Below are 17,858 nucleotides of genomic sequence, written 5' to 3'. Positions count from 1 at the left end.
TCCCGCCAGTAGCCTCCTTAATAATTTCATCCAGCTGTTCACCGAACAGCCTGGACCCAGCAAATGGGAGCCCAGCAAGGTACTTCTTTGAGGAAGCATCCGCCTTCCACTCACGAAGCCACAAGATCCTGCGGATAGCGAGGGAATTGGCGGAGGCCACCGCAGTGCGGTGAGAGGCCTCCAGCATGGCAGACATGGCGTAGGCTGAAAAGGCTGAAGCCTGGGAAGTTAAAGCAACCAATTCGGGCATAGAGTCCCTGGTGAGGGAATGCATCTCCTCCAGAGAAGCAGAGATGGCTTTGAGAGCCCACACTGCTGCAAAAGATGGGGAGAACGAGGCCCCTGTCGCCTCATAGACAGACTTGGCCAGGAGGTCAACCTGGCGGTCAGTGGGATCCTTGACTGAGGTGCCATCAGCCACAGATACAACTGTCCGGGCTGAGAGTCTAGACACCGGAGGGTCCACCTTTGGTGAGAGAGCCCACTCCTTGACCACTTCTGGTGGAAAAGGAAAACGGTCATCAGAACCACGCTTAGGAAAGCGTTTGTCAGGACAGGCTCTGGGCTTGGACACAGTGGTCTGAAAACTGGAGTGGTTAAAGAACACACTCCTTGTTCTCTTAGGCAAGGTAAACTGGTGCTTTTCTGCCAGAGAGGGTTGCTCCTCTGATACTGGCGGATTGAGGTCCAGTACAGTATTAATGGACGCAATCAAATCACTAACATCTGCATCCCCCTCAGTCAGATCAATGGGGCACATGGAGGTAGCGTCCGAGCCCCCAGTAAAGACATCCTCCTCGTCCTGCGAATCGGCTCGTGAATCGGAGCCGCGGGACGAGGAAGGAGAGGAGTCCCTGCGTCTCCTTTTAGGAGGACGGGGTCTGGGAGCAGATGAAGAACCCTCTGTGAGCTCTGGAGAGCGAGCCGAAGCAGCAGAGGCGCCCTGTGAAGGGGGCTGATGCATGCTCAGCAGAGTACGGGACAGCTCTCCCATGGAGTCAGCAAAGGACTGGGAGATAGACTTAGTAAACAATTCTACCCAAGCCGGGGGTTCAGCCACCGGGGCCGGAGCAGCCGGAGGGACCACTGGGCAGACTCCAGGCTGAGGCACCACCATGTTAGAGCAGGCATCCCAATGTGGATATGTGCTCGGTTCAGGCAGTATGAGCTTACATGCAGTGCATATAGAGTAAAGCCTTGCAGCCTTGCTCCTAGTGTGAGACATGCTGCTGAGGTGGAGGCTCTGCAGTAAAGAACACACTCCTTCAGAATGACCCCCAGAGAGTGTATAATAAAGTCCACAACCAGAGGTTGTGGCTTACCAGACCGATTTGTATGCCCTCCGGATTCCACAGCTCGGACCCCCAGACAGGTTGCAGAGATGCAGCAGCCAGCGCCGATCTGTGTGAGAACGCTGAGAAAATGGCGCCGGAGTGAGGAGGGGGGGCGGGGCCTAGTCCAAGAGCGGGAACCGGAGGGCCAAGGGGATATACAGGGGAGGGAAACATCTCCTCAGAGAGGAGTGTCCTCCCCTCTGCTGAACGGCCGGTGGGCGGCGCCGCACTGTCCCTCTGCATGACTGACATGCAGGGGCAGTGAAACCGAAAGTAGGCCGCAGCTGAAGCCGGGGACTAAATTTTACAGTGCGGCCGGCGAGCAGGCACCCTCGGCGCGGTTCTCAGGGAAAACCCAGAGAACCGGCCGGAAATGTCACCAAAATAACTCACACACTCTCCCCAACAATAAAAAATGCAGGGGACCCCCTGACAATAACGTCTCAATACTTAGCTTGAGAGACGCAGGGCCAGGTCCCTGAGGGATGAGTGCTCCGTCCGGCAGGGTCCTGAGAGGGCTGCGGATGGAGACCGGTCTCCTGCAAAGCAGTGAGAACTGTGCTGGCTCCCACTTCAAGCCAGAGCCCGAGGAATGGTGAAGGAGCGCGGCATGTAAAGGCTCCAGCCTTGAAATCAACCTTAACAGCACCGCCGACACAGTGGGGTGAGAAGGGACATGCCGGGGGTCCAGCTTGGACCCGCTTTTCTTCCAACTCTTTAAAATCAAAAATCAGATGAAAATGCATGTGTGATCCTCCTGAACACAAAGCATTGAACTGGCTAGATTTGGTCATCCAGGGGGTGTATATGCTTGGAGGGAGGAGCTACACTTTTTAGTGTAATACTTTGTGTGTCCTCCGGAGGCAGAAGCTATACACCCATGGTCTGGGTCTCCCATAAGGAACGATGAAGAAAGGGGCTTTTTTTCATTTATATATCCCATGGTGCACCATATTCACCCCTGAGGAAGCCACTACGTTGGCGAAACACACGGGGCTTTTATTTACTGATATATCCCATGGTGCACCATATTTTTTACCCTTGAGAAAGCCACTATGCTGGCGAAACACATCAAGCTTTTATTCTTTTCTCCCCATCTCTATTTTGTGTCATTACTAAACAGGTCACACGTCCACTCTGGTCTAAGTATTTATGTTATTTTTCCTAATCAATCATTTCCGTGATTCTATGAAGTATTGAGGCTACACTCTCTTTACATCCTTTTATCTATCTCACTAATATCATGACTGTATATACAGTCATATGAAAAAGTTTGGGCACCCCTATTAATGTTAACCTTTTTTCTTCATATATCTCTCAATACAGTATTATGCACTTTTCCACCATGCAGGCTATATCCTCTTTGCTATAACAGAGTTGCTGGTCCTAGTAGTGCACGTTTTTCCCTTTGCAGGTTCAGGAACGCACCCATCCTATGTTGGGGCCAAAATGGAAGTGGAATTGCCGAGACCAAGAATGGGGAAAAGAAACTGACATATTGTGTATGGCCCCATTATTTGCTGTAGGCGATGCCATCTTTTGCCATAGGCACCCAGGTATTTGTATACCCTTTATGATAACCGCCATCACTGAATAAGCGCTGACACCCCATGGAGCACTCCGCTCACGAGCTTTGTACGGCTGAAGGGACCGCGACTCACCTCATCCCCGCTGTATTGCTTCAGACAGTGGAGGAGACGGCTGGAGTTTGAGAGCCAGAAAGACGTCATCTGGAAATCATCGTTTTGTTTCTGTCAACAACAAAAAGTAGTCATATTATAGAGGAGAAAGGAGAAGATGTCAGAACCAAAATTGTGCCGTCCCTCTGTTATTCTTCTGGGAAATGTCTACCTTAATTTTATGTTACCATTCCCTTTGTTAATGGGGTGTGATCCTGCACATTTTGAAACTGGCACACATCCATTTAAAGAGAGAATAGTAACACAGAGTCCTCCAAGAATTTATGTATTTCCAGGAGGAACAACGGAGGAGCTGAGTACTAAAAATGATGCTGTTTTAAGAGGAATGCAACTATTTAATAAAACAGACAGGTCAGGAGAGGGAGGATAGGCCCTCATTAAAGTGAATGTCCTACAATTACTATTTATCATTTATTCACAGGAAAGGCAATAAGTATCTAATCCCTGTAAGACCCAAAATCATGGAGAAGCAATGGCACAAGTGCACTGCACTGTATTCATTGTCTATGGGACGGTCAGTCTCACAGACAATGAAGGGAGAGAAGTGCACGTGTGGCATGTCTGATAACTAGAGATGAGCGACTACCGTAATATTTGTAATCACTATACTCGTAATGAGTACTTTGCAATACTCGTGTATTTGTTACGAACAGTGAGTGCAATGCAAGTCAATGGGACATGCGAATAATTTTCTGCTGGACCCAACAGAGGTCTGGAGGCCTGAGGAAAAGGCTGAAATGGATGGGAAAGTGATGAAACTGAATGGGGAGAGCCTGGAGAAGATGCCTGCATACATTTCTGACTCACATATGGTTTCTGGAAATGAGGATGTCACAGCATTACGCCACTTAATCTCTCTCTCTCTTTCCAAGCGCTTAATACTCACCAATCACCGGCGCGGCTGTCACACTGCTCCCACTGCCTCTCATCCTTTTTCCCTACCTGCTCATTAGGCTTATACATATTCACTGCACCCACTCATTAGGCTCATATATATTCACTGCTTCTCCTGACCACCGGCGGCTGTGATTGGTTGCAGTCAGACAGCTGTCACTTAGCGTGGGAACGGGTCTGACTGCAACCAATCACAGACGCAAATGGTTGGGAGAAGCAGTGAATATGTATGAGCTTAATGAGCGGGTGCAGTGAATATGTATGAGCCTAATGAGCGGGTGCAGTGAATATGTATGAGCCTAATGAGCGGGTGCAGTGAATATGTATGAGCCTAATGAGCGGGTGCAGTGAATATGTATGAGCCTAATGAGCGGGTGTAGTGAATATGTATGAGCCTAATGAGCGGGTGCAGTGAATATGTATGAGCCTAATGAGCGGGTGCAGTGAATATGTATGAGCCTAATGAGCGGGTGCAGTGAATATGTATGAGCCTAATGAGCGGGTACAGTGAATATGTATGAGCCTAATGAGCGGGTACAGTGAATATGTATGAGCCTAATGAGCGGGTACAGTGAATATGTATGAGCCTAATGAGCGGGTACAGTGAATATGTATGAGCCTAATGAGCGGGTGCAGTGAATATGTATGAGCCTAATGAGCGGGTGCAGTGAATATGTATGAGCCTAATGAGCGGGTGCAGTGAATATGTATGAGCCTAATGAGCGGGTGCAGTGAATATGTATGAGCCTAATGAGCGGGTGCAGTGAATATGTATGAGCCTAATGAGCAGGTACAGTGAATATGTATGAGCCTAATGAGCGGGTGCAGTGAATATGTATGAGCCTAATGAGCAGGTACAGTGAATATGTATGAGCCTAATGAGTGGGTGCAGTAAATATGTATGAGCCTAATGAGCGGGTGCAGTGAATATGTATGAGCCTAATGAGCAAGTAGGGAAGAAGAACGAGGCAGCGGGAACAGTGTGACAGCCGCGCTGGTGATCTGTGAGCATGAAGTGCTTATAGACAGACGCTAGCAATGTAATGTGCGCAAAATGGCGGCGGATTGTCTTTTATAGACCCTATGATGCTGCGTGGCCAGCCAATCACAGTAATGCCACAACCAAGATGGCTGTGGCATTACTGTTCATGGTTAAGAAGCCCAACATGTTTAGTAGCTGCAAATCAGGCGCCAAACCTGCTGGGCGGGACACCTGAATATAGTGAGGCGAATATACCATTACTTGCTATATAACGAATAGCCCAAGTACCGTACCGTACTATTTCCTATAACAACCAGCAGAATTATGAATTCAGCTCTGGGCTTTAATGCAGGATCTAAGGTACTAAATAATTAATAGAGCATCTTCAGTACCTTCAGCACTTTCTTGATGCCGTTGATGGTGGAGGTGAGGAGGGAGTGAACCTTCTGGTCGTCATTGATGTAGTCGGCGTGCCGGATACACATGAAGAGGATGTACGCCGGCAGGCACGGCACGCTGGTGGATATCAGTTGTGGCTTCAGATCTGAGAGAAGGAAGGACATGGTCACTGCGCAGTCAGGAGGCTATAATGCGAGGACGCCATCTAACAGCTCCACATATCTCCGCTCCGTATAATCAACCCTGACTTCATTCATTATGGCCTTTCCACCGTTTCTCACCTGTGATGAGGTTCCTGATGAGGAGCGGCTCATCCTCCTTGTAGAACTCCAACATCCCCTGGAAATCCTTCTCGATGCGCTGCACCGTCGCCTGTCTGCTCAGCTCGGACGGCCTCCTCTCCGGCTGTATGATGTCCGCCGCTCCTGCGCAGCGAAAGGAAACAGATAAAGATCTTCATTTATGAGGAACCATAGGCCGGGGATGTTCCTAACTAGGCCAATATTGCTTCTGCACATAATTTGGAGCCTACCGTTTTGTGTACTCAGCTCTTATGCAGAGCTATGTCTCCACAAAAACTGCCTGTCACCTGTCTCTATTTTTTTTTGAAAAGGAGGGTTTGGATCAGTCTAAAGGACACATCCCATAAGCAGTCCGTGTGGAAAAGAGGTAGCACACTGACCAATGTTAGTACACCCCCTAGTTGACTGTCACACACGGAGTAGAAGGTGTCAGTATATAATGCGTGACACGCGATCAGACCAACGGGCGTCTGACGCACTACCAAAAACACCACAAAAAGGGGGACACACTGGGGTCACGATTCAATGGAGGTCCCTGCCGCTAGGGAGACGGGTGAGGGGGCACCTCCTGCACTCACCTCAAGCTGTTACCTGAGCTCCCTAGCGTCCCTATACAGGTTCTTTCAACCTGTCGGCGAGCCAAGTCCCTCAGCTAACCCTGCACACACCCTGGCTAGTGAGTAGGCCGACGAGTTCACTAGACTCGCCACTACACTAAAACATGGAGGGAAAGGAAAGACAGACAGGGGGATAAACAGAAGGAAAGAAACACCAAACTTCACCGTAGAAGATTGACTCTAATGTAGCAGGTGGATGGACACAGGACAAAGCCTCAGCAGCTCCTTCCACCAGGCTGGCCAGAGTAGAAATGATTCTAACAGCAGCAAGGTCTGCTAGGAAGGCTCCAGTCCTAAGGCTGTGACATTGACATGGTCCAATTTTCACATGGATTGGGTGTAAAAAGAAGGGAATTTTGTTTACTTACCGTAAATTCCTTTTCTTCTAGCTCCAATTGGGAGACCCAGACAATTGGGTGTATAGCTATTGCCTCTGGAGGCCACACAAAGTATTACACTTAAAAGTGTAAGGCCCCTCCCCTTCTGGCTATACACCCCCAGTGGGATCACTGGCTCACCAGTTTTAGTGCCAAAGCAAGAAGGAGGAAAGCCAATAACTGGTTTAAAGACCAATTCAATCCGAGGAAACATCGGAGAACTGAACCATACCACATGAACAACATGTGTACCCGAAAAAATAGAAAAACCCCGAGAAAACAGGGCGGGTGCTGGGTCTCCCAATTGGAGCTAGAAGAAAAGGAATTTACGGTAAGTAAACAAAATTCCCTTCTTCTTTGTCGCTCCATTGGGAGACCCAGACAATTGGGATGTCCAAAAGCAATCCCTGGGTGGGTAAAAGAATACCTCATGATAGGGCCGTCAAACGGCCCTCTCCTACAGGTGGCCAACCGCCGCCTGAATGACTTATCTACCTAGGCTGGCGTCTGCCGAAGCGTAGGTATGCATCTGATAATGCTTGGTAAAAGTAAGTAGACTCGACCAGGTGGGTGCCTGACACACCTGCTGAGCCGTAGCCTGGTGCCGTAATGCCCAGGATGCACCCACGGCTCTGGTAGAATGGGCCTTCGGCCTTGAGAGAACCAGAAGCCCAGTAGAACTGTAGGTTTCAAGAATTGGTTCCTCGAGCCCCCGAGCAAGGGTGGATCTGGAAGCTTGCGACTGTTTACGCCGACCAGCGACAAGGACAAAGAGTGCATCCGGGTGGCGCAGGAGCGCCATGCGGGAAGTAGAACCTGAGTGCTCTCACCAGAACCAACAGATGCAAATCCTTCTGAAATTGATGGACTGGACGAGGACACAAAGAAGGTGAGGTGATATCCTGATTGATATGAAAATGGGATACCACCTTAGGGAGAAATTCCGGAACCGGACGCAGAACTACCCTGTCCTGGTGAAGGACCAGGAAGGGAGTTTGTATGAGAGCGTTGCTAGCTCGGAAACTTTCCTAAGAGACGAGACCGTTACTAGAAGGCCACTTCCCGTGAAAAACGGGAAGGGAGACATCCTTCAAAGGCTCGAAAGGCGGCATCTGGAGAGCAATTAGAACCTTGTTCAGATCTCAGGGCTCTAACGGCCGCTTGTACGGAGTGCTGAGAAGACAAACTCCCCGTAGGAACGTGCGTACCTGAGGAAGTCGTCGTTTCTGAAAAAATACAGATAGCGCTGAGAGTTCCCTAAAGGGAACTGAGCGACAACCCATTTTCCTACCTAGATTGCAGGAAGGAAGGAAACATAGACGATGCAACCGGCCAGGGAGAAACACCCTGCGCCGAGCACCGAGATAAGAACATCTTCCACGTCCTGTGGTCAATCTTGGCGGACGTTGGTATGCTAGCCTGTCTCATGGTGGCAACCACGTCCTGAGGTAATCCTGACGACACTAGGTTCCAGGACTCAATGCCACACCATCCGGTTGAGGGCCGTAGAATTCAAATGGAAGAATGGCCCTTGAGACAGCCAGTCTGATTGGTCTGGTAGTGCCCCCGGTTAGCCTACCGTGAGGCACCACAGAACCGAGTACCACAACATCCTCGGCCAATTTGTAGCGACGAGGATGGCGCGGCCGCAGTCGGTCTTGATCTAGCGCAGTACTCTGGGCAACAATGCCAGAGGTGGCACCTAAGGTAGCTGGAACTGCGACCAATGCTGAACTAAGGCGTTTGCCGCCAGAGCTCGATGATTGTGAAACCGTGCCATGAAGCTGGCACATTGTTGTTGTGCCGTGACGCCATTAGATCGACGTCCGGCCTCTGTCAGCGGCGCCAGATCTCCTGAAACCCGTCCGGGTGAGGAGACCATACTCTTTCGGCCACACCTCAGCGACTTAGGAAGTCAGCTTCCTAGTTTCCACACTTGGGATGTGAATTGTGGATATGGTGGATGCCGTGTCTTCCACCCACATCAGAACCTGCCGGACTTCCTGGAAGGCTTGCCGGTTGCGCGTTCTTCCTTGGTGGTTGATGTATGCCACCGCTGTGGAGCTGTCCGACTGAAGTCGGATATGCTTGCTTTCCAGCCGCTGTTGGAAGGATTGTAGGGCAAGATACACTGCTCTGTGTTCAAGAACATTGATCTGAAGAGTGGACTCTTGCTGAGTCCACGTACCCTGAGCGCTGTAGTGGAGAAAAACTGCTCCCCACCCTGATAGACTCGCGTCTGTCGTAACTATCGCCCAGGACGGGGATAGGAAGGACCTTCTTTTTGACCAAGAGGTGAGAAGAAGCCACCCCCGTAGAGATTCCTTGGCCGCCTGAGAAAGAACGACGACTCTGTTGAGGGACGTCGACTCCTCGTCCCATTGGCGGAGAATGTCCCATTGTAGTGGACGCAGTAAAACTGCGCGAAAGGAACTGCCTCCATTGCTACCATCTTACGTAGGAAGTGCATGAGGCGTCTCAATGTGTGCGACTGGTTCTTAAAGAAGAGCTTGCAGCCCGTAGTGAATGCTGTTTGTCTAGCGGCAGCTTCACTATCGCTGAGAGAGTAAGAAACTCTATGCCTAGATATGTTATCGATAGGGTCGGGGTCGGATCTGACTTTAAAAAGTTGATGATCCACCCAAAACTCTAGAGAGTCTCCAGCGCAACGTTCGGGCAGTGTTGGCATGTTTCCTAAGAGAGTGCCTTGACAAGTAGATCGTCTAAATACGGGACCACAGAGTGACCCTGAGAGTGCAGGACTGTGACTACTGCTGCCCTGACCTTGGCGAAGACCAGTTGGACTGTCGCTAGCCGGAAGGTAGAGCTACGAACAGAGGGTGTTCGTCTCCTATAACGAAGCGTAGAAACGCTAGTGCTCTGGATCAATCGGCACGTGTGGATAAGCATCCTTGATGCCTAATGATGCTAGGAAATATCCTTGGGACCTTGAGGCGATGACATGGCGGAGGGATTCCATCCGGAACCGCCTGGTGTCCACGAGCTTGCTGAGCATTTTTAGATCCAGAACGGGACGGAACGGCCCGTTGTTATAGGTACCGCAAAGAATTTGGGGTAAAAACCGTGACCTTGTTCCTGAAGAGGAACGGGGGTCATCACTCTTTCTGCCTATAGAGTGCACCCTGTTTGCAGAAGAGCAGCGGCCCGGCCGGGAGGTAGAGAAATTCTGAAGAATCGAGTTGGAGGACGAGAAGTGAGCTCTATCCTGTACCCGTGAGACAGAATGTCTCACACTCAATGGTCATTGACCTATGGCAGCTAAATATCGCCAAGGCGGGAGAGCCTGCTACCGACCGAGGCCGCAAGTCATGAGGAAGCCGCCTTGGAAGCGGGTTTTCAGACTGTCGCTTTTTTGGGCGAGACTGAGCCCGCTAAGAATCTTAGCTCCTCTGATCCTTTTGAGTCCACATTGGACGAGGAAAAATGGGACCTGCCCGAGCCTCGAAAAGGCCGAAAACCCCGACTGCCTCTTGCTCTGTTGGGGTTTGTTGTGTCCGGGCTGAGGAAAGGATGAATCCTTACCCCTGGACTGTTTGATGGTTACATCCAACGCTCACCAAACAGTCGGTCAGCAGAAAAAGGCAACTGGTTAGGCAACCTTTTTTGGAAGCAGAATCTGCCTTCCATTCACTTAACGAGCAGACCAGGCTCTGCTTAAAAACACGGAGTAGCGGAGGCTACCGCCGCACGGTTCGCAGAGTCCAGGACAACCTGAATCGCGTAAGAAACAAATGCAGACATTTGAGAGGTTAAGGATGCCACCTGCGGCACAGATGTACGTGTAACCGTGTCAATCTGTGTAAGACAAGCTGAAATAGCTTGGAGTGCCCCAAGGGAGAGAATGCCGGAGCCAACGGTGCGCCGACAGCCTCATAGATGGCTTTCGACCAGAGATCCATCTGTCTGTCAGTGGCATCTTTGAGTTTGCAGTTCCATCTCCCACTGCAACTATGGATCTAGCTACAAGCCTGGAGATTGGAGGATGCCGCTCGGGACATTGGGTCCAGTCCTTGACCAAGTCAGGGGACAGGGATAACGTGTATCCTAAGCCGTTTAGAGAAGCGCATATCTGGATAAGCGTGGTGTTCCTGGACTGCCTCTCTGAAGGCAGAGTGGTCCAGAAAAATACGTGAAGCTGACTCCTCCACTGGAGGAGCTGTGAGAAATAACCCACATTCTATAGATGGACGCTATAAGATTATTTACTATGGCGTCACAATCAGGTGTATCCAGATTGAGAGCGGTCTCAGGATCAGAATCCTGAGCCGCTACTTCCGCCTCATTACACAGCGAGTCCTTCTGTTAGGACCCTGATGAAACCGAGGCCGCTCATAGCGAGCCCACTTAGGCTGTCTGGGACTGACGTCCGTGCATAGCCGTGACTCTGGGATGCGTGTGACATTCCCGGAGCTGTTAGTTATTCACACTGAGGGGGGCCATGGATCAATGATTCAACAGTGCCCATATTGTGAGAGACATGTCCGGACTGCTAGGCTTCTAGTATCATAGCCACAGTCTCAGAAAAACTGTCAGTAAATACTGCAGACACCGTCCTCATCCCCTGGCCATTAGTGCATACAATGGGAGTCTATGTACCTGCCGGCCGTATAGCCGTACATGCTGTACCAGCTGTATAGAAAAACATGTGGTTCTGCACCTTTGTTTTACACAGAGAATATGCTGATAACTCCTCCGCATAATCCAGGAGGGTATATACAACGTGCGACCAAACAGTGCAATGTATATAGTACAAGCATATCTATAAGTGCACTTCTGCACTAGTGGGGTTAGCACCACAGGTGCTGCTTAACGCCTGTTACAGCGATTGTGTGACTATCAGAATGCCAGGGTCTTCCACACTTGTCTCTGTATCGTACAGAAACTGACACTAATGGCTGCCGGTGTCCTTGTAGAGAAGGAAGCCGTGGGCGTGCCTGAGAAAGTGCGGGAATCCGGATTCACAGTGCACACAGTGAGAGGGGTGGAGTATGCAAAACATACTCCAGCTCTCAGCGCTGCTCTATGCAGCGTCACGCCCCTACCCTGACTGTCAGGGCTGTGGGCGGTAACGAAGGGAGACTAGGCCCAGAAGCCGGGGACTCGAGTTAACAGCGCGGCCGCCGTAAAAGCGCGGGCCGCGCTGAAGTCCCCGGCGCACCACAAGTGCCAGCCGCGCCGCAGTTCCAGCGGCCGGCGCGACCGATTCATAGAAGTGGCCAGCGTCCCGCCCCTCTCCTGACTGGCAGGTCTGGGGGCGGGAACGAACGGAAGCAGGCCGCAAAAGCCGGGGACTCTAGTTATCAGCGCGGCCGCCGTAAAAGCGCGGGCCGCGCTGAAGTCCCCGGCGCACCACAAGTGCCAGCCGCGCCGCTGCCAGCGGCCGGCGCGACCGATTCCTGGAAGTGGCCAGCGTCCCGCCCCTCTCCTGACTGGCAGGTCTGGGGGGCGGGAACGAACGGAAGCAGGCCGCAAAAGCCGGGGACTCTAGTTATCAGCGCGGCCGCCGTAAAAGCGCAGGCCGCGCTGAAGTCCCCGGCGCACTACAAGTGCCAGCCGCGCCGCAGTCCCAGCGGCCGGCGCGACCAATTCCCATAAGTGAGCCTGCTTCAGCAAAGCTGAATGAGGCCATGGCACAGGCGCCGCAGCGCTGATGTCCCCCGGCGCACTACAACACCCAGCATGCTGCGGTGTGAGCGCCAAATGCACGGGGACACAGAGTACCTTGAGGAAGCAGGGCCATGTCCCTGATGTACTCCGCTCCATCCAGCATCTTCTCCAGGGGCTGTAGATGGAGCACGGTCTCAGTGCCTGGAGACCGGTAAATCCCACTTCACCCAGAGCCCTGTAAAAAGGGATGGGGAAGGAATCAGCATGTGGGCTCCTGCCGCCGTACCCGCAATGGGTACCTCAACCTTACAAACACCTCCGACATACAGTGGGGTGAGAAGGGAGCATGCTGGGGACACTATATGTGTCCTCTTTTCTTCCATCCGACATAGTCAGCAGCTGCTGCTGACTAAAAAGTGGAGCTATGCGTGGATGTGTTGCCTCCTTCGCACAAAGCACAAAACTGGTGAGCCAGTGATCCCACTGGGGGTGTATAGCCAGAAGGGGAGGGGCCTTACACTTTTAAGTGTAATACTTTGTGTGGCCTCCAGAGGCAATAGCTATACACCCAATTGTCTGGGTCTCCCAATGGAGCGACAAAGAAAAAAAATTGCAGACTTACAGACAAACTAAGACAGCTCTGATAAATTCAGCGGCCCGTGTGAACATAGCCTAACAGGGTTTTTCCATGCTCTGCTACTATGGAGACACATAGGACTGCAGAGATGCTGTATACATAAAACAGTAAGAGACCATTTGAATGGTTACCTTAATTTTTTACCTTGGATGCCCAATATTGCTAAAAATCAATTGGTTATAAAGTCGCCCCCCCTGCCATTCTCCCGTAGTGCCGCCATGCACATTACCTTCAGATTCTTGCACTTTCTTCAGATACAGCTTGAGTTGTTTTTTCAGCTTCTTCTCGTTCTTCTCAGACTTCTCCAGCAATTCCTTCAAATCCTGTTGAGAGAAGTCAGAGCATTACGTATTTATCAGCTCTTACATTTGGAGACATTCAAACTTCGCAGAAATAATTTACATGGCGAAACTGTAACAATCCGGCATCCTGAGACGTGTTGAGCCGTATCATAAAGTGCAAACGTTTTGATTTTTATTGTTTTTCTATACTGTACTCTGTGTTGCACACACTTAGGGCAGAGATAAACCTGTGGTCCACTTATCCTCCAATAAACTTCTAGATTTGGCGAGATGGTTTCGCCAGATGAAGCTTTGGCTCAGGAGTTTCATACAGATAACAAGGGAGGATTCATCGCTTTGGTGAGCCAGATCCCTTCATCTATTATATGGAAGGTTATTTATTTTATTAGCTCTTAAATTTGGAGACATTCAGACTTCACAATAATAACTTACACGACGAGCCGTGCGTTTTCTTGTTTATTGTTTTATATCCACATTTTTTGTATTGTCCAGTACTCTGTGTGGCAGAGATTACCCTGTGGTCCACTTATCCTCTAATGAACTTCTTCGCTTGGTGAGAGGTTTCGCCAGATGAAGCTTTAGCTCAGGAGTTTCATACAGAAAACAAAAAAAGGATTCATCGCTTTGGTGGACCAGATGCCTTCATTTATTACATGGAAGGTAATTTATTTTATCAGCCACAAGGTACTACTATACTTCTCTAGCGGCCATTGTGTTACCACTATAAAATTAGCTTCTCCAGGGGGTCTTGAGGTCTAGACCTGATCATCTCATGGCCCCTATCATAATGGCTGTTTCTGACAAAACAAGTTATATAAAAGAACTTTCCCATCCTATAAAGTAATGGTATATCTGTAGTATATATATATATATAATATATATATTATATATATATATATAATATATATATTATATATATATATATATATATATATATATATATATATATATATATATATATATATATATATATATATATATATATATATATATATATACACACATATATATACACACACACTCACACCGTATTTTTCGTTTTATAAGACGCACCGGATTATAAGATGCACCCCAAATTTGGAGAAAAAAAAAAAAAATGGGGTCAGTTTTATAATATGGTGGTGTCTTACCAGGGAGAGGGGGCAGCAGCGGAGCGGGAGTCACAGAAGGTAGAGGCGGTAGGTACTGGAGTACGGTGATACTGGTAATGGTACAGAGGGAGGCCCAGATACTCACTGCAGTCGCTGCTCTGTGCGGGGCCCGGTGACACTGCTCTGTGCGGGGCCCGGTGACACTGCTCTGTGCGGGGCCCGGTGACACTGCTCTGTGCGGGGCCCGGTGACACTGCTCTGTGCGGGGCCCGGTGACACTGCTCTGTGCGGGGCTCGGTGACACTGCTCTGTGCGGGGCCCGGTGACACTGCTCTGCTCTGTGCGGGGGGCAGTGAGTCACCCGCCATTCTGAAGATGTCGGTGGTCTATGGTGAGTGCTTCAAATAATGGCTGTCGGAGCAGCGCCTGCACAGATGAGAGCTTGAGCTGAGAGCTCCATCTGCGCAGGCGCTGACTCTAAGCGCAATTATTTGAATCTCTGACCGCCGACATCTTCAGAATGACCGCCCGCCGCACAGAGCAGCTGCGCACCGGGCAGAACAGAGCAGCCGCACGCCGAGCTGAATAGAACAGATCAGCCGCGCGCCGAGCAGAACAGAGGAGCTGTGCGCCGAGCCGAGCAGAACAGAGCAGCCGCGCGCCGCGCCGAGCAGCCGCGCGCCGAGCAGAACAGAACAGAGCAGCCGCGCGCCGAGCAGAATAGAACAGAGCAGCCGCGCGCCGAGCAGAACAGAGCAGCCGCGCGCCGAGCAGAACAGAGCAGCCGCGCGCCGAGCAGAACAGAGCAGCCGCGCGCCGAGCAGAACAGAGCAGCCGCGCGCCGAGCAGAACAGAGCAGCCGCGCGCCGAGCAGAACAGAGCAGCCGCGCGCCGAGCAGAGTGGCGTCGCCGATGCACACAACAGCTTACCGGGTGCTGCCGGTGCTGGTCAGTACGGCGCTGTTGTGTGCATCGGCGACGCCACTCTGCTCGGCGCGCGGCTGCTCTGTTCTGCTCGGCGCGCGGCTGCTCTGTTCTGCTCGGCGCGCGGCTGCTCTGTTCTGCTCGGCGCGCGGCTGCTCTGTTCTATTCTGCTCGGCGCGCGGCTGCTCTGTTCTGTTCTGCTCGGCGCGCGGCTGCTATGTTCTGTTCTGCTCGGCGCGCGACTGCTATGTTCTGTTCTGCTCGGCGCGCGACTGCCGTATATATACACACACACACACACACACACACATATATATATATATACACACACACACACACACATATATATATATATATATACACACATATATATAATGTAATGATTGCTGGTTGTACCAGCTGTCAGACTGGACTTACACCCTTCTACGTTTTGCATGAATAGTGACGCTCCCACCCACTTGGCTGTTTCAGGACACATTTATTTCAATGGAGTCATGATAAACCCTCATGCACAGCCGGGTGGCAAAGTTATGCTGTGCAAGGTAAAAAAACAACAACAAAAAAACACGTTGAGGGGGGATAAGTTATCTGCTCGGCGCGCGACTGCCGTATATATTACACACACACACACACACACACACACACATATATATATATATACACACACACACACACATATATATATATATATATACACACATATATATAATGTAATGATTGCTGGTTGTACCAGCTGTCAGACTGGACTTACACCCTTCTACGTTTTGCATGAATAGTGACGCTCCCACCCACTTGGCTGTTTCAGGACACATTTATTTCAATGGAGTCATGATAAACCCTCATGCACAGCCGGGTGGCAAAGTTATGCTGTGCAAGGTAAAAAAACAACAACAAAAAAACACGTTGAGGGGGGATAAGTTATGACCCCTACATTTCCAGAATCTAGAGAGGATCCAGAGCTCCAACCCAGACCAATCACGCCGTGATGACTTTACAAGGTATACCCCTTTAAATCTCAAAAATGCAACCACATTTTATAGAAAAGATGAATAAATCAATTTTAGGATTTGAGGTACTCGCTGTAAAATATCCTTCCTGGAGACTTCATTAGGGGACACAGGAAACTATGGCGCCTCTAACATTTTTTCAATTTTTTTTGGGGGGGACAACCGCGATATCCACGGCCCTTTGGGTTTCCCCTCTTGTGGCCTGTGTCTCTACTTTAGGCCCTGGCTTCATCCAGGCCTACTCTTGTGGCTGGGATCCGCCCTTCTGCACCGTGTTGGGGGGGCATCGTTAGCGGCAGAAAACGAAAGCAGCATTTTAAAAACAAGAGCACACGGTGATCCCACACAAGTAAGGGAGTAGAGAACAATGCTGTGATAGGCTGAGGGGAGTGCGTGGGGACTGCAGGCGGATCCTGGCCGCAGGAGTAGGCCTGGATGAAGCCGGGGCCTAAATTAGAGACACAGGCCACAAGGGGGAAACCGAAATGGCACGGATACCGCGGTTGTCCAACAAAAAAAAAAAGCTGAAAAAATGTTAAAGAAGCGCCATAGTTTCCTGTGTCCCCTAATGAATAAGGATATTTTACAGTGAGTACCTCAAATTGATTTATTCATCTATAAAATGTAGTTGCATTCAAAAAAATTTAAAGAAGGTTAAAGAAGCTCCATGGTTTCCTGCGTCCCCCCCAATGAAGCGATATAGAAAAAGATTTTTCTGAGACCTGTACTTTTTTGTGGATGGAGTTGTATGAAGCCTTTATTTTTTGCCTGGTTGAGCTGACATATTTATTGCCAACATGGCAACCCCAGACAACCCATTGGCATCCTGCGATCACGCGCCCCCTGGGGGACTGAGCATTTTAAACGCCATTGTCTGAAATTGACAGCAGTATCTAAGGGGTTAAAACAGCAGCGATCAGAGCCAGTCCACTTACCAGATTCTCATTGGTGAGCCGCGTGATTTCGTGCTGTAGGCCGAACTCCACCTGCGCCTCTGGGGACAGCTGCATGGCCTGGAGCAGAATCTGCTGCTGTTTCTCCAATTCCTCTTTCATTACTTCAATCTGATCAGACAGAGCCTCCACCTCATCATCATGCTGCTGGCTCTGCGCCTGTAACTGGGCCTCCAGGAGCCTGTGATGAAGACCACAACGACATTCATCAACTAGAATTTTACCAAATTACTCTTTTTACACTATTTTATATGTTCTTTCCTGATCCAGCAATATAAATCCCTGCATAGATATTTTTAGAAACTATTCTAACAGTCACCACTAGGGGGAGCTCACTGCATACTGTGTCATCATTGAGGTCAATGTAAAAACCGTATGCAGTCAGCTCCTGAGCTCCCTCTAGTGGTGGCTGAAAGAAGACAAAATTATTTCTCATTTTGGCTTGATGCTTTATTTTCGGCCAGAGCATTGACTTCTCTACGCAGAAATCTATAAATTTCGTTTGATTTTTTTGTAAGACAGAAAAAAAAAAGAACTAGATGCAGTAAAAGGAGAAGAAGGAGGGGACAGACAACCTGGCCACTTGCTTTAAGCCTTGATAAGCCAGGCCCAGCTCACCGTCTTCGTTCAGATACCCCCAGTCCTCAGTCTTTCTAGAGAAAAAGGATAGAGAAGAAGGAAAAAAGAGAGAAAAAGATTGCAGAGAAAGAC

General features: G+C 50.0%; 1 protein-coding gene across 2 annotated transcripts in view; it reads right to left on the bottom strand.

The window, feature by feature from the left end:
- The window catches only part of MYO5B (myosin VB), a 327,189-nt gene that overhangs the window by 22,952 nt on the left and 286,379 nt on the right, over nt 1-17,858 (bottom strand). The window contains exons 30-35 of one of the 2 annotated variants that reach the window (XM_075327185.1): nt 17,723-17,800; nt 17,130-17,328; nt 13,100-13,193; nt 5,591-5,734; nt 5,303-5,454; nt 2,996-3,085 (exon numbers count right to left, since the gene is read on the bottom strand). In XM_075327185.1, coding sequence (XP_075183300.1) covers nt 2,996-3,085; nt 5,303-5,454; nt 5,591-5,734; nt 13,100-13,193; nt 17,130-17,328; nt 17,723-17,800 — 757 coding nt within the window. The remainder of the gene's footprint in view (nt 1-2,995; nt 3,086-5,302; nt 5,455-5,590; nt 5,735-13,099; nt 13,194-17,129; nt 17,329-17,722; nt 17,801-17,858) is intronic. The other variant, XM_075327192.1, reaches the window with a different exon arrangement.

Source organism: Anomaloglossus baeobatrachus, chromosome 1, assembly GCF_048569485.1.
Source record: "Anomaloglossus baeobatrachus isolate aAnoBae1 chromosome 1, aAnoBae1.hap1, whole genome shotgun sequence".
Taxonomy (NCBI): domain Eukaryota; kingdom Metazoa; phylum Chordata; class Amphibia; order Anura; family Aromobatidae; genus Anomaloglossus; species Anomaloglossus baeobatrachus.
The sequence above is the reverse complement of the archived record's forward strand: the minus strand, read 5'-3'. Positions and strand labels throughout refer to the sequence as shown.